The 12,017-nt window shown below is 55.1% G+C and overlaps 1 protein-coding gene across 2 annotated transcripts in view; it reads left to right on the top strand.

Annotated features, from left to right (window-relative positions):
* Positions 1 to 6,489, top strand: part of DNAI2 (dynein axonemal intermediate chain 2) — a 29,091-nt gene extending 22,602 nt beyond the window's left edge. For both annotated transcript variants that reach the window (XM_025467884.3, XM_025467885.3), the window contains exons 10-13: positions 3,252 to 3,387; positions 3,844 to 3,990; positions 4,726 to 4,950; positions 5,730 to 6,489. In XM_025467884.3, coding sequence (XP_025323669.1) covers positions 3,252 to 3,387; positions 3,844 to 3,990; positions 4,726 to 4,950; positions 5,730 to 5,807 — 586 coding nt within the window. In that variant the 3' untranslated portion in view covers positions 5,808 to 6,489. The remainder of the gene's footprint in view (positions 1 to 3,251; positions 3,388 to 3,843; positions 3,991 to 4,725; positions 4,951 to 5,729) is intronic.
* The last annotated feature ends 5,528 nt before the right edge of the window (positions 6,490 to 12,017 follow it).

Here is a 12,017-nt window from a genome sequence, read left to right as displayed (position 1 = left end):
TCCTCTCCCGTGACGGTGGGCATGTAGGAGCAGAGAGGGACAGAGCGGTGAGCTCTGTAGGAGGATCAGAGGAGCCTGAGGGCTCCCCGAGTCTGCTCAGAGGAGAGGCCAAGGGGGGTGCCGTGAGACGGATCCTCAGGGTGGCCCCACTGCCCCTGGGTGAGCCGGGGAGAGCCACATCCCCAGAGATGCTGCAATGACGCAGAACCAAGAGACCAGAGCAGAGGCATGAGGTGGAGGGACAGGCGCCCTCTCAGCCTTCATTTGTGTGAATCTGGGGTTCCTTTCCAGCTGACGCACAGACTCCTGCAGTGCTGGTGCTGCTGTGGACCTGAATGGGCATCTTCTTATCCAAAGGTTCCCAGATCTGGTTGCATCAGGATCTCCTGGGAAGGATTTTTTTTTTTAAGGAAGTTTTTTTTTTTTTTTTTAAGATTTTATTTATTCACAAGAGGCAGACAGAGAGAGAGGCAGAGACACAGGCAGAGGGAGAAGCAGGCTCCATGCAGGGAGCCCGATGTGGGACTCGATCCCTGGATCCCAGGATCACGCCCTGGGCTGAAGGCAGACACTCAACCGCTGAGGCACCCAGGTGTCCCCTTTTTTTAAGTCCAGATTCCAGGGCTGCTGTATTAGATCTTGCATTTGACCCAGGAATAGGCATGCTAAGGATTTCCCGGGGGGCTTTAGGATTCAGCCTGTCTTTGCTTTTGGAGCAGAAATCCAGTCCAATCTCCACATTCTACAGGGTGGAGGGAGAGGTCCAGAGGTAGCACTCTGTTCCCGGTCCCATAGTGAGTTGGAGGGCACCACACCACCTGCCCAGGTTCTGACTCTCCATCTCATACATAGCTATAGACTCAACTCATCTCACATATAGACTCTTTCATTTCATGTGCAGATACAGATGTTCACCCATTTTACTGAGGTGTCACTGACATGGAAAAGGCTGCACATCCTTAGTGCCCACAGCTCTCTGAGTGTGGGGATAAGTTGCACCTGTGAAACCATCACCACCATCAAAGCCATAAACATACCTATCACCTCTCTCCTACCCCCTTTATTATAAGTATTCTTGGGAGGGAGGGAGGGGGTAAGAACATGCAGCAGGAAACCTAACCTGTTAACAAATTTTACTATTTGGTACAGCGTCATTAGCTAGAGGCGCTACCAGATCACACTAGGTCTCCAGAACTTATTTATCTTGCATAAATGAAAGTTTGAACCCTTCGACCATCACCTTCCTATTTTCCCCTCCCCCCCCAGCCCCTGGCAACCAGCGCTCTACTCTCTGCTGCTGTGAGTTTGACTTTTTAAGACTCCACATATAAGTGAGATCATGTCATATCTGTCTTTCTGGGTCTGGCTCATTTCACTTAGCACAACGTCCTCCAGGTCCATCCACGTTGCTGCCAATAGCAAGATCTCCTTTTTCTTTTTTTAAGATTTTTATTTATTTATTCATGAGAGACATACACACAGAGAGAGAGAGAGAGAGAGAGGCAGAGACATAGGCAGAGGGAGAAGAAGACTCCATGCAGGGAGCCCAATGTGGGACTCGATCCCGGGTCTCCAGGATCACGCCCTGGGCCGAAGGCGGCGCTAAACCTCTGAGCCACCTGGGCTGCCCAACGTCTCCTTTTTTTAAGGCTGAGTAATATCCCATTGAATTTCCAGACTACATTTCCTTTATTCATTCACCTGCTGATAGTCATTTGGGTTGTTGTTTCCATTTCTTGGCTGTTGTGAATAATGATGCAATGAACCTGAGAGTGCAGGCATTGAGATTTTGATTTTAATTTCTTTGAGATTCTGATTTTTATCCAATTTCTTTGGATAAATATCAAAGAAATTTATCCAATTTCTGTGTTTTTTTTTTGTTTTTTTTTTTTTTTTTTAGTTTCTTTGGATGAATACCCAGAAGTGAGATTGCTGGATCGTAGGGTAGTTCTATGTTTTGTATTTTCAGGCACCTCCACACTGTTTTCCACAGTGGCTGCACCAGTTTGCATTCTCACCAACCCTGCACGACGAGGATTCTCTTTCCTCCACATCCTCAGGAACACTGTTTCTTGTCTTTTTGATCATGGCCATTCTAAGAGGTGTGAGGAGCTATCTCCGTGTGTGTGCTTTTGTTTTTCTTCTCTTTAATCTCTTTGTGGTTTTGATTTGCATTTGTCTGATGATGAGTGATGGTGAGCACCTTTTCATGAACCTATTGGTCATCTATATGTCTTCTTTGGAGAAATACCTGTTCAAGTCCATCGCCCATTTTTTGATCAGGTTATTTGCTTTTTTGCTATTGAGTTTTTTGGTAGGAGTTCCTTATACATTTTGAATAGTTACCCTTTCTCACATATAAGACTTGCAAATATTTTCTCCCATTCCATAGGTTGCTTTTTCATTTTTCGTACCCCACTTGTTTATTTTTGCCTTTATTGCTTGTGCTCCTGGAGTTATATCCAGAAAATGGTTGCCAAAGCCAATGTCAAGAAGCTTTTCCCTATGTTTTCTTCTAGGAGGTTTATGGTTGCAGGTCTTAGGTTTAAATCTTTAACTCATTTTGAGTTGATATTTTATATATGGTGTAAGATAGGGATCTGATTGCATTCCCCACCACAGAAATCATCAAAAAATCTAGATCCTACCAAGTAGGAAATATAGCACTCTTCTAATGTCAATATTGGGAACTTTTCTGGGCACACTCTTCCTCTGATTCCTTTCAGTGAGTCCCACGGCTGAAAGACTGGGCCCAGATCCAGCAACATGAGCCTGTTCCCTGGAGTTAGCTGTGGAGAAACACCAGTGGCTAGCCCCTGGGCAGGACGAGAGACTTTTTTTGTTTTGTTTTTTTGTGTTTTTTTAAGATTGATTTATTGATTTGAAAGAGAGAGAGAGAGAGAGCACAAGCTGGGAGAGGGGCAAAGGAAGAGGGAGGAGCAGGCTCCCTGCCAAACAGAGGCCAATTCAAGGCTCGATCCCAGGACTCTGGGATCATGACCTGAGCCAAAATCAAGAGTCAGATGCTTAACTGACTGCACTACCCGGGTGCCTCAGCACCAGAACCTTTAAAATGCCCACTGTGAACTGCTGGTGAGTGAGGTTGGCATAATTAGAAGTTAGACACAAGAAAGAACTTCCTACCCAGCAATGAGACCCTAGAGTCCAGGGGGCATGGATGAGTAGAGCCGTGGCTTAGTGGCCCCTCTGTCCCTCCCAGTCACAGCGGGATGACCCCAGGATCCCCACAGGTACCACATGGCTTACCTCACCGATGGTGCCTGGAGCCCAGTGAGGCCGGCAGTTTTCTTCACCACCAAGATGGATGGGACCCTGGACATCTGGGACTTTGTGTTCAAGCAATGTGAACCTGCCCTCAGTCTGAAGGTCATGTATACCCCACTCCCCATACAGCCAGGCCCTCAAGCCCTAGAGGCTCAGCAAAATCACTTGGGAGAAACTTAAAAAGAAAAGAGAAGCAGAAAGCCTGACCTATCCCTTCAGCAGCCCTGGGATGGGCTCCTGGCAGCTGACCCTTCTGTCCTCAGCTAATGTCACGTTTGCAGAGCTAGAGCTGAGCCCTGCTGCCTTGCACCATGGAAGGGTGTCGGGTTTAGGAAACTGCAGGATGGACATGGGGCTGGGGACTGAGGGGTGGAGTGGAGGAGGGCAGGGGGCAAAGTGTCTTGACAGCCATTCTCAGAGCCTGAGCTTCATTTTATGAGTCAGAGGAGTCCCTGAGGGTGTTTGAACACAGAGCTTGGCTAAGTGCGCCCCTTCCCGGGGCCAGATCATCAGCTAAGTCTCTCCTCCTCAACCAGGTCTGTCTGGCCCCTCCAACAGGTGTGTGACGAGGCCCTCTTCTGCCTCCGGGTGCAGGACAACGGGTGTTTCATCGCCTGCGGTTCCCAGCTGGGCACCACCACGCTGCTGGAAGTCTCCAATGGGCTGTGCACACTCCAGAGGAACGAGAAGAACACAGCTTCCTCTGTACGTGCCCCGGGCTGACCTGGCCCCCGGAGCAGAGGAGGCTAGCCAGAGAAAACTGTCGGGCTCCCCTCTCACCGCTTGGGAAATGCGGGGACCTCTGGGGAGGCCGCGAGGTGTCCTAAATGAGCATGGAGGTGGGGTCAGGAGTGTCTGAACCAGCCCTGGCTTGCCCACCCAGTAGCCCACGCGGTAGCCTACATAGTAGCAGAGCCACCCTGGGCCAGTCACCTCTCCCCTCCCAGCTGGTCACTGTCCAAGTGGTTTGATAGGACAGTGCGTCTAGCTTCACAGATGACATTTCTTTGCAATAGAACCTGTCAAAGGCTCAGAGATGCTGTTAGAGAAAACAGAGGGAAGGCGGGGACCCTGGGGAAGAGGGCTGGGAGGCTGAGATTGGGTACCACCCCCCCACCCCACCTCTGGGGGCCCCCCTGCGGTGGGGCCTCCCCAGCACTGTGCACACATACTGTGGAGCTGAAAGCCAACACCCTGGCTCTGCTGGGACTGTGGGCCCGGCCCCCAGCAGGAGCAGGTGTCCCCGGGGTCTAGGGCCCCCCATGCACAGCCACCAGCTGTGTTCTGGGAACCCCTCGGAACTGCGCAACTCAGCGGCTCCGCTCCTGCCTCGCCACCTCAGTGTCCCTCCTTTCTTGCCTTCGGGGCTGAGAGGAGTCCCAAGCTGGGAGCCGGCCACCGCCTTCTTCTCACGAGGCCCCCTGTCACCGTGTCCCCCAGATATTTGAGCGGGAGACCCGGCGGGAGAAGATTCTGGAGGCCAGGCACCGGGAGATGCGGCTGAAGGAGAAAGGCAAGGTGGAGGGCAAGGAGGACGACCAGAGGGAGGAGGAGCCCATCCTCACCCTGGAGGAGCTAGTCACCAAGGCCGAGGAGGAGTTCTTCGACATCATCTTCACGGAGCTGAAGAAGAAGGAGGTGGAAGCCATGAAGAAGTCAAAGCCTGTAGGTCCCGAGCGGGGCAGGGAGGAGGGATGGGGAGGAGGGACAGGGACACAGGGGGGAGCAGTGGGGAGGAGAGGTGGGGCATGGGGGAGGGGCGAGGACACTGGGAGCGGGGGAGGAGCCCCTGGCCTGGGTGCCCCCAGCTGGGCTCGCTGACCTCCTGGATCACCTCGGGCAAGTGGCCTCAGCAGGTGGACCTTAACTTGTCCACCCGGAAAATGGGAGGCATTATTCCCTTCCTCCTGAGAAATCCTAAGTCTCCAGGTGGGCTCCACACTTCCCATGGCCCTCCTTCCCTCTCCAGGCCAGTCCCGGGGACACGCATGTGGCCGCCAGATGGAGGCCCCGGGACCCAGTGAGCCCGAGGCCCAGGCAGGAGGGCCTGGGAAGGTGGAGGTGTGGTGGCCGGGCCGCCGACCCCGCCTGGTGTCCGGGTGCGATTCGTGCTGAGCTCATCCATCCGTGTCCCCCTCACCGCTAGGACTAGGGGAGCACTTTCTGGCTGAGAAAGTGGGGCTGGGTCCTTATACCCATTATTTCTAATCCGGGTCACAGCCTGCGAGGAATCACGTCCACTTTACAGGGGAGGGGGCCAAGGAGACTCAGGAGGAGCTAGCCCGAGGTCACCCAGGCAGCAAGGCGACAAAAGTAGGACTTGTACCCGAGTCTGTCAGGTGCCCTAGGCCGTTGCTGCCGTCCACACCCGCTGGCTCTGAGCAGCTCCCAGGCCCACAGAGCGGGTAACAGTCTCCGATTCTGCACTGTTTCTGCCGAAACAGGATCTGAAGGCAGACGAAGAGGTGGAAGGAGAGGACCAAGGGGAGGAAGAAGCTGCCCATGTCGAGACTCCAACCTAGAAGGGTCAGGTCAGCCGTGCCCGCGGCCCCACTCGCTCCACGCCTCCGTCTCCCACCTCCTGGCCCTGCACTGGCTTTGCTCGTGGGCCCTGAGCACCTCCCTTAAAGTGTCAGCGGAGGGAGGGCTGGGGTAGCAGGGCTACCCTGACCCGACCCGACACCCCGCAAAGGGCTGGCCCCCATTGACTCACTGAAGCCAGTCCCAAGGGACCCCTTGGACGAAGGGAGGAGGCAAGGCTCATGCCCGAGCTGGGGACGGCTCCTCTCAGCCAGCCGAGCACACCCTGGGCCTTTAAGCCAGGCCCCGTGTGTTCCCTTGGGTTCAGCCTCCCCATGGCTTGTGTGTTCCCTTGGGTTCAGCCTCCCCACGGCTTTTGGATAATCATTTTCCTTCAATGCTTGCAGAGCCTCCAGGCAGGCTAGCCTCAACCGTGGTGGGGCCTCCGAAAGACCCGTGCGCGGGGGAGAGGGGCTTCTCCTTCTCCCTTCCTGACCCCCCACCCACATATAACTGGGAAACACAGTCCGTCCACTTCTAAAATGTCCCTCACCACCCCTCCCCTCCCGGGCACGTTTACCTCTGAGAGGAGATGCGCCAACAAGTTGGATTATTCTTGGATGCCTGCAAGCTGTCTACTATCTTAATTCTTACAAAATTAAATTAATAATAATGGTGCATCCTGTGCTGAGAGCTTTGCGTGTTATCTCATCTAATTCTTTTTACAAAAATCCCCGGAAGGTTGGTATTCCAATTATCCTTACTCTGCAGAGGAACATTCAGATCCCGGGAGAAGTATGAGGACTCGCCCGGGGTCACAAAGCTAGCACAGGGCAGAGCGGGGACAGGAGCCCAGACAGCTCAGTCTCCACCCTGCACGACAGGCACACGCAGGGCCCATGGGGACACCAGGAACCGGGCACAGCAGGGCATTGAGGGACCATTACCAGAAACACCGGAGGCAAGGGGGCCCCCCAGAGCCGGCTTGCACCAGAAGTCCCCCAACTGCCATTCATTCTGTAGGTGTCGGATGGTCCGAACATTGACCCAAAGTGGCCTTTAAAAAATAGGGAGGGACCCAGGGCCAGCCACCCTTTGTGACCAAAGGAAAAACAAACATCAAGTTGCCCTTATGGCTAGACTTGGATAAAATAATCATTATGGGCCATATTGATCGAGTGCGTGATCTTCACAATAGCCCCAGAAGTGCGATACCCATCTTCAATCCCCAAGTCACCGATGTGCCACATGAGACACAGAGAGAGGGACCAATGCCTGAGTCCCAGGGAGAGGAGTGGGCTGGCCAGGATTCTGCTCCCCGCCTGGCATTGCCATCGGAGCAGAGGGCGCCCACACGCTGTGTGTCCCGCTCTGTACCGTCTCCCGCGATAGGCGCCTTAGTGAGCCCCCGAGCTGCCCATAGAGCCGTGGTTTCAACTGGGGGTGATTTTGCCCCCGACGGGACATTTGGCAATGTCTGGGCACATGCACACTTTGGATTGACATAAGGGATTGGGGGTGCTTCTGGCTTCCAGTGGGTGGAGGCCAGGGGTGCTTTCCAATATCCTACAAGGCACAGGACAGGCCTCGCTACAGAGAGTGATCCAGCCCAAATGTCAATACACTGAGAAACCCTGACTTAGAGAAAAAATATTTCTGCAAATGAATTGTCGGGGGAGAGAGTCACAGTGCCCTGCCTGTTGCATCAGCCCCAGGACACTGACGGACCCCTCCATGAGTGGCTAGGATGACAAACTCCAAGGGAGAATATTCTTTTCTATAATAGGATTTGAGCCTTTGGCAGGTGCTTGCAAAGGTGAGCCACCTGCTGGGGCGAGCCATCTGCTGGAGCCTAAAAACACCTTCAGAGAGCGCCCTGAGGCAGGGATGGAGTGGGCATGGCGGAGGACAGGACAGCTGTGACATCGCCGGGCAGAGGGCAGTGGGGGCTCTGTGGGGTGATGCCCAGCACTGCCTATCCTCACGGCCATGAACTTCTCCTCCCTGTGAACCGGCCTCACCCAGAACCGGCTTAGTCTTCTCCAAGGGAAGCAAAACAAGACCACGAAGCATCACTGGAGAACCAGAGGCTGCTGGAAACCCCCTCCCCCATGGGCACAGAATGCAAAATGTCAACGGTGGGGCCTGGATGCGGAAACACATCCGAGCAGGGCTGGAAAGTGGTGGCAACGGCAGCCAGCCCTGGGGTCCACAGCACAGGGAGGGCCCTCCCGTCTGTGTGTGCACACCTGCGGGAGAGCGTGCTGCTTCTCTGGGTCCTGTTCTGCTCAGCCGACTTGATGACGCTTCAGCCTGCAACTATGACCGCCCAGTGGACCGGGGGGAGGTCACTGTCCCACATTTACTGCTGGCTACTGTGGGGTACTGGCTACTGTGGCCCTTCGGTCGGAGGCCCCTGGGGGGACACTGACTGTCAGGCTAGGCAAAGGTGACTACTGGAAACCCCCAGGGTCACACCAGAACCCCTTTTGGCTCTTCCCTGGCTCCCAGAACCAGAGACCCCAGAGCCAGCTCCTCTGAGTGCTAAGAACCTATGGGATGAAGACAAAACAGTGGACAGAGGCAGTGCCCTCTGGAGCTTACCGGCAGGTGGAAAGGGTTGAGCTCCAAGGTCTGCACCCTGCACCCAACACCCTGCCAGGTACAGACCACAGACCACAGAGTGGTGAGCAAGCCAGACGCAGACTCTGCTCTCCTGGAGTTTGTACGCCAAATGGGAGAGACAAGAGCTGACAAATACACAGGGAAATATCGTACGACAATAGCACAGAGTGACATCTTCCAGGATGCACAGTATGCTCCGAGTGGGATGCTAGCAGGAAGGAGGGCTTCTTAAGAGGAAAATCCTCAGGGGACGCCTGGGTGGCTCAATGGTTTGGCGCCTGCCTTTGGCCCAGGGTGTGATCCTGGAGACCCGGGATCGAGTCCCACATCAGGCTCCCTGCATGGAGCCTGCTTCTCCCTCTGCCTCTGTCTCTGCCTCTCTCTCTGTGTCTCTCATGAATAAATAAATAAAATCTTTTAAAAATATATATATATAAAAGAGGAAAATCCTCGATGGATGTCTTGTTTCCCAGGGGCCTTTCATTCGCCCTCCCAGGCTATAGGTAGCCATAGCCTCTCACAAGCAGGGGCCGACTTTTGGCCCAGAGAGTCACAGGGCCCCAGAGAGTCACAGGGTTTTAGAAAGTGCTCAGGGCCCATCGCAACCAGTGGATTCCAGCTGCGGGCAGGTTTGGAAGGAGGTGGAGAATGTCACAGATTTCTGACCGAACATACAGTTGTTTCGTGGAAATAATGGTCACTGGTGACATCGACATCCAAGAGCCCAGCAGTGGCCTCCTCCGAGGGGAGCCTTTGGCCCACTGGAATCTTCAAGTAAGTGAATGAAGATCTGAAGAGCTCAGAAAAGGGGGAAAGGACGTGTACGATGAGTTTTGAAGAAGCCATTTGTCTGTGCCAGCCCGACAAGTGGAGGACGGACCTCCAGGGATGATCGGAGGGAGCAGCCCATCGGGAATGCTGCCCACGGTTGAGCACGGCCAGCGCAGGGGTAGGACGAGGGGATGGGCCAAAGATGAGGCAGAGAAGGCCAGGACTCCAGGCTCAGGGGCACGCTCCGTGTGGAAGGCAGCGGGGAGCCACGGCGGGATCTCGAGGGAAGTAACGATGCCGATCTGTCTTTTAGGACGATGCTGGTCAATTGACTGGAAGGTAGAGAAATCATGCAGGCTGCTATGGCCATCCAGAGGGGACACTGTGAGGTCCCAGCCCCCGGGCAGGAGCAGTGGGGATGCAGAGGAGGGACAGAAGCAACGGGAATGGATGAGGGATCCGATTCCCGGACGGACTCGGCGTGTGGAGGGTCTGCACTGAACCTGGTCCCTGCCCTCGTGGAGCTCACTCTCATGGGTCCCTAAGGGCATAAGTCGAGTTTTGTGGAGAAGAGGGGTCTGATATGGAGGATGAGCAGGAGTTTGACAGATGTTGGAAAGTGCGTAGAGGCAGGGGGACAGATGTGCGCAAAGGCCTGAGAGTGGGACCCAGGACCCGCGTGTGTTGGAGAACAAGCAAGCAGTCAGTGTGGGGGGAACCTGCATCTGTGATGGGCCCAGGGAGATGAGGCTGGGAGGAGGCATGAGGAGATGTGGAGAGAGAGGTAGTTGCCTTTGCTTATGCGTTAGAGCCGCACCTCCTCAAAGTGGGCAAGACCGGGGGCAGGGGCACCGCGAGGGGGGGCAGTGCATTGCTCCGGTGACAGGTGCTAAAAGCTGGAGCTCGGTGGGGCGGGGCGGGGGGGGTTGTCGATGGAAAGGCGAAACACTTGCAAAGGTAGAGGCCCCAGGATCTGAACAGAGAGGATGAAGAGAAAGGGGATGTGACTGATGTGACTGGTGGCTCAGCGGTGTCGTTGACAAACACAGAAGGCGGGTGGAGGACTCGGTTTGAGAACAGAGACAACGCTGTGACGAGTCTCTAGGTAAGGCGGGCTGTGGCCTCCTGCCCAGCAGCCTCTCCTACTTTACCCCCTTGGGCCATCCTGGGTGGGCTTCATGCATGTGGAGGAACAGAAAAGAAAGAAAAAAGAGCCCTAGGCCAAATGACCAGGGGTCTCGGTTGGCTGATCCAGATAGATGCAGGGTCTGGCCCACAAGCTGGGAGCGTGGTTTCTTTTTCTTTTCTTTTCTTTTCTTTTCTTTTCTTTTCTTTTCTTTTCTTTTCTTTTCTTTTCTTTCTTTTCTTTTCTTTTTTGTAGTTTTATTTTTTTATTTTTTGTGTGTCTGTGTTTATTTTTTTTATAAATTTATTTTTTATTGTTGTTTAATTTGCCAACATATAGAATAACACCCAGTGCTCATCCTGTCAAGTGCCCACCTCAGTGCCTGCCACCCAGTCACCCCCACCCCCCGCCCACCTCCCCTTCCACCACCCCTAGTTCATTTCCCAGAGTTAAGAATCTCTCATGTTCTGTCTCCCTTTCTGATATCTCCCACTCATTTTTTCTCCTTTCCCCTTTATTCCCTTTCACTATATTTGCACGGTTTCTATCCACATGCACATCTTCAGGCTTAGCTGATTCTCGCTGCAGCACGCCCGTTTGCAAACCAGCCAGCCGTGGTGTGCAGCCTCGGGGGCCAGAGAACAGGACAAAACCTTAGGGGACCCCCTCCCCGCAACGCAGGAGTGTTTGGTTTCCACCAAGCTTCACCGGGCTTATCCAGGTACCCAATCCAAGGCCACAGGTGGCTCCCTGCGACTGTTTATTAATAACTACACCGAACACAAGCTCCTCGGGGGCGGCCGGGGAAGCCAGTCCCAGGGTGCAGGCTGGCATCGTGCTCTGCCCCTGGATGCGTGCCAGGCTGTCTGAGACAGCCTCGGGGGGAATGAACGGCTCTTCCTTACCCAGCTCCTGCCGCGGGAAGAGATCCCGGCCTGTTTCCCTCACGCAGTCTTTGCAGGGGGCCTGCCTGGCTCAGCTTCACCGGGGGTGGGGGCGCAGGAGAAGAGAGATGAGCCCACAGGACCCGGAGGACACCAAGGCCCAGAGCAGCGACAGGAAACACCGGCTCTCCGTGGCTTAGCAAGTTGGATGCACATTGGAGCCCTGTTTTCCAAGGGCCTCCTGAGGCCGGGAATCTATCCACTAGGCTCCTTCCCTGTGCAATTGCTGTTATGCTCACCGACAGTGTAGACTGCAGCGTGCACCTCACACTTTCTGGCACAGGATGGTGGCTCTTTCAGCAGGCCGGGAGCCAGCAGGGCACACAGACCTAGGTTCTGGTTTACCTGTAAGGCCTTGTTCGGCAGCGGGGGACACTGAGGCAGGCTCTACTGCGAAACACCGGGAGGCATATACAGGTGCTCTCCGGCACCGGGCAGGGGCACGGCCTGGGCAGAGACATCTCTGTACGCCTCTGCCGCTGGACAAGGGGTGGAGACAGGGCCCCAGAGACCCCAGCCCCTGCCACGATGCGATGCGCGCTGTGCCCTTGGAAGCACCAGGAAGCCCAGACAGCCGCAGGCAGGCAGGCAGGCAGGCAGCAGGTGCGCGCGCGGCCGGGCGCCCCTTGCAGGGAGGTGGGAGGGGGTGCAGGGGGACGCCCAGGAGCTCCCAAACGGACGCAGGGCCCCCGAGGGCGGGAAGGACGCGCCGGCAGCGGCCGGGAGCAGCGCAGGCTCGGCGCCTC

The sequence above is a fragment of the Canis lupus genome, chromosome 9 (assembly GCF_003254725.2).
Source record: "Canis lupus dingo isolate Sandy chromosome 9, ASM325472v2, whole genome shotgun sequence".
In the NCBI taxonomy this organism is placed as follows: Eukaryota; Metazoa; Chordata; class Mammalia; order Carnivora; family Canidae; genus Canis; species Canis lupus.
The sequence above is the reverse complement of the archived record's forward strand: the minus strand, read 5'-3'. Positions and strand labels throughout refer to the sequence as shown.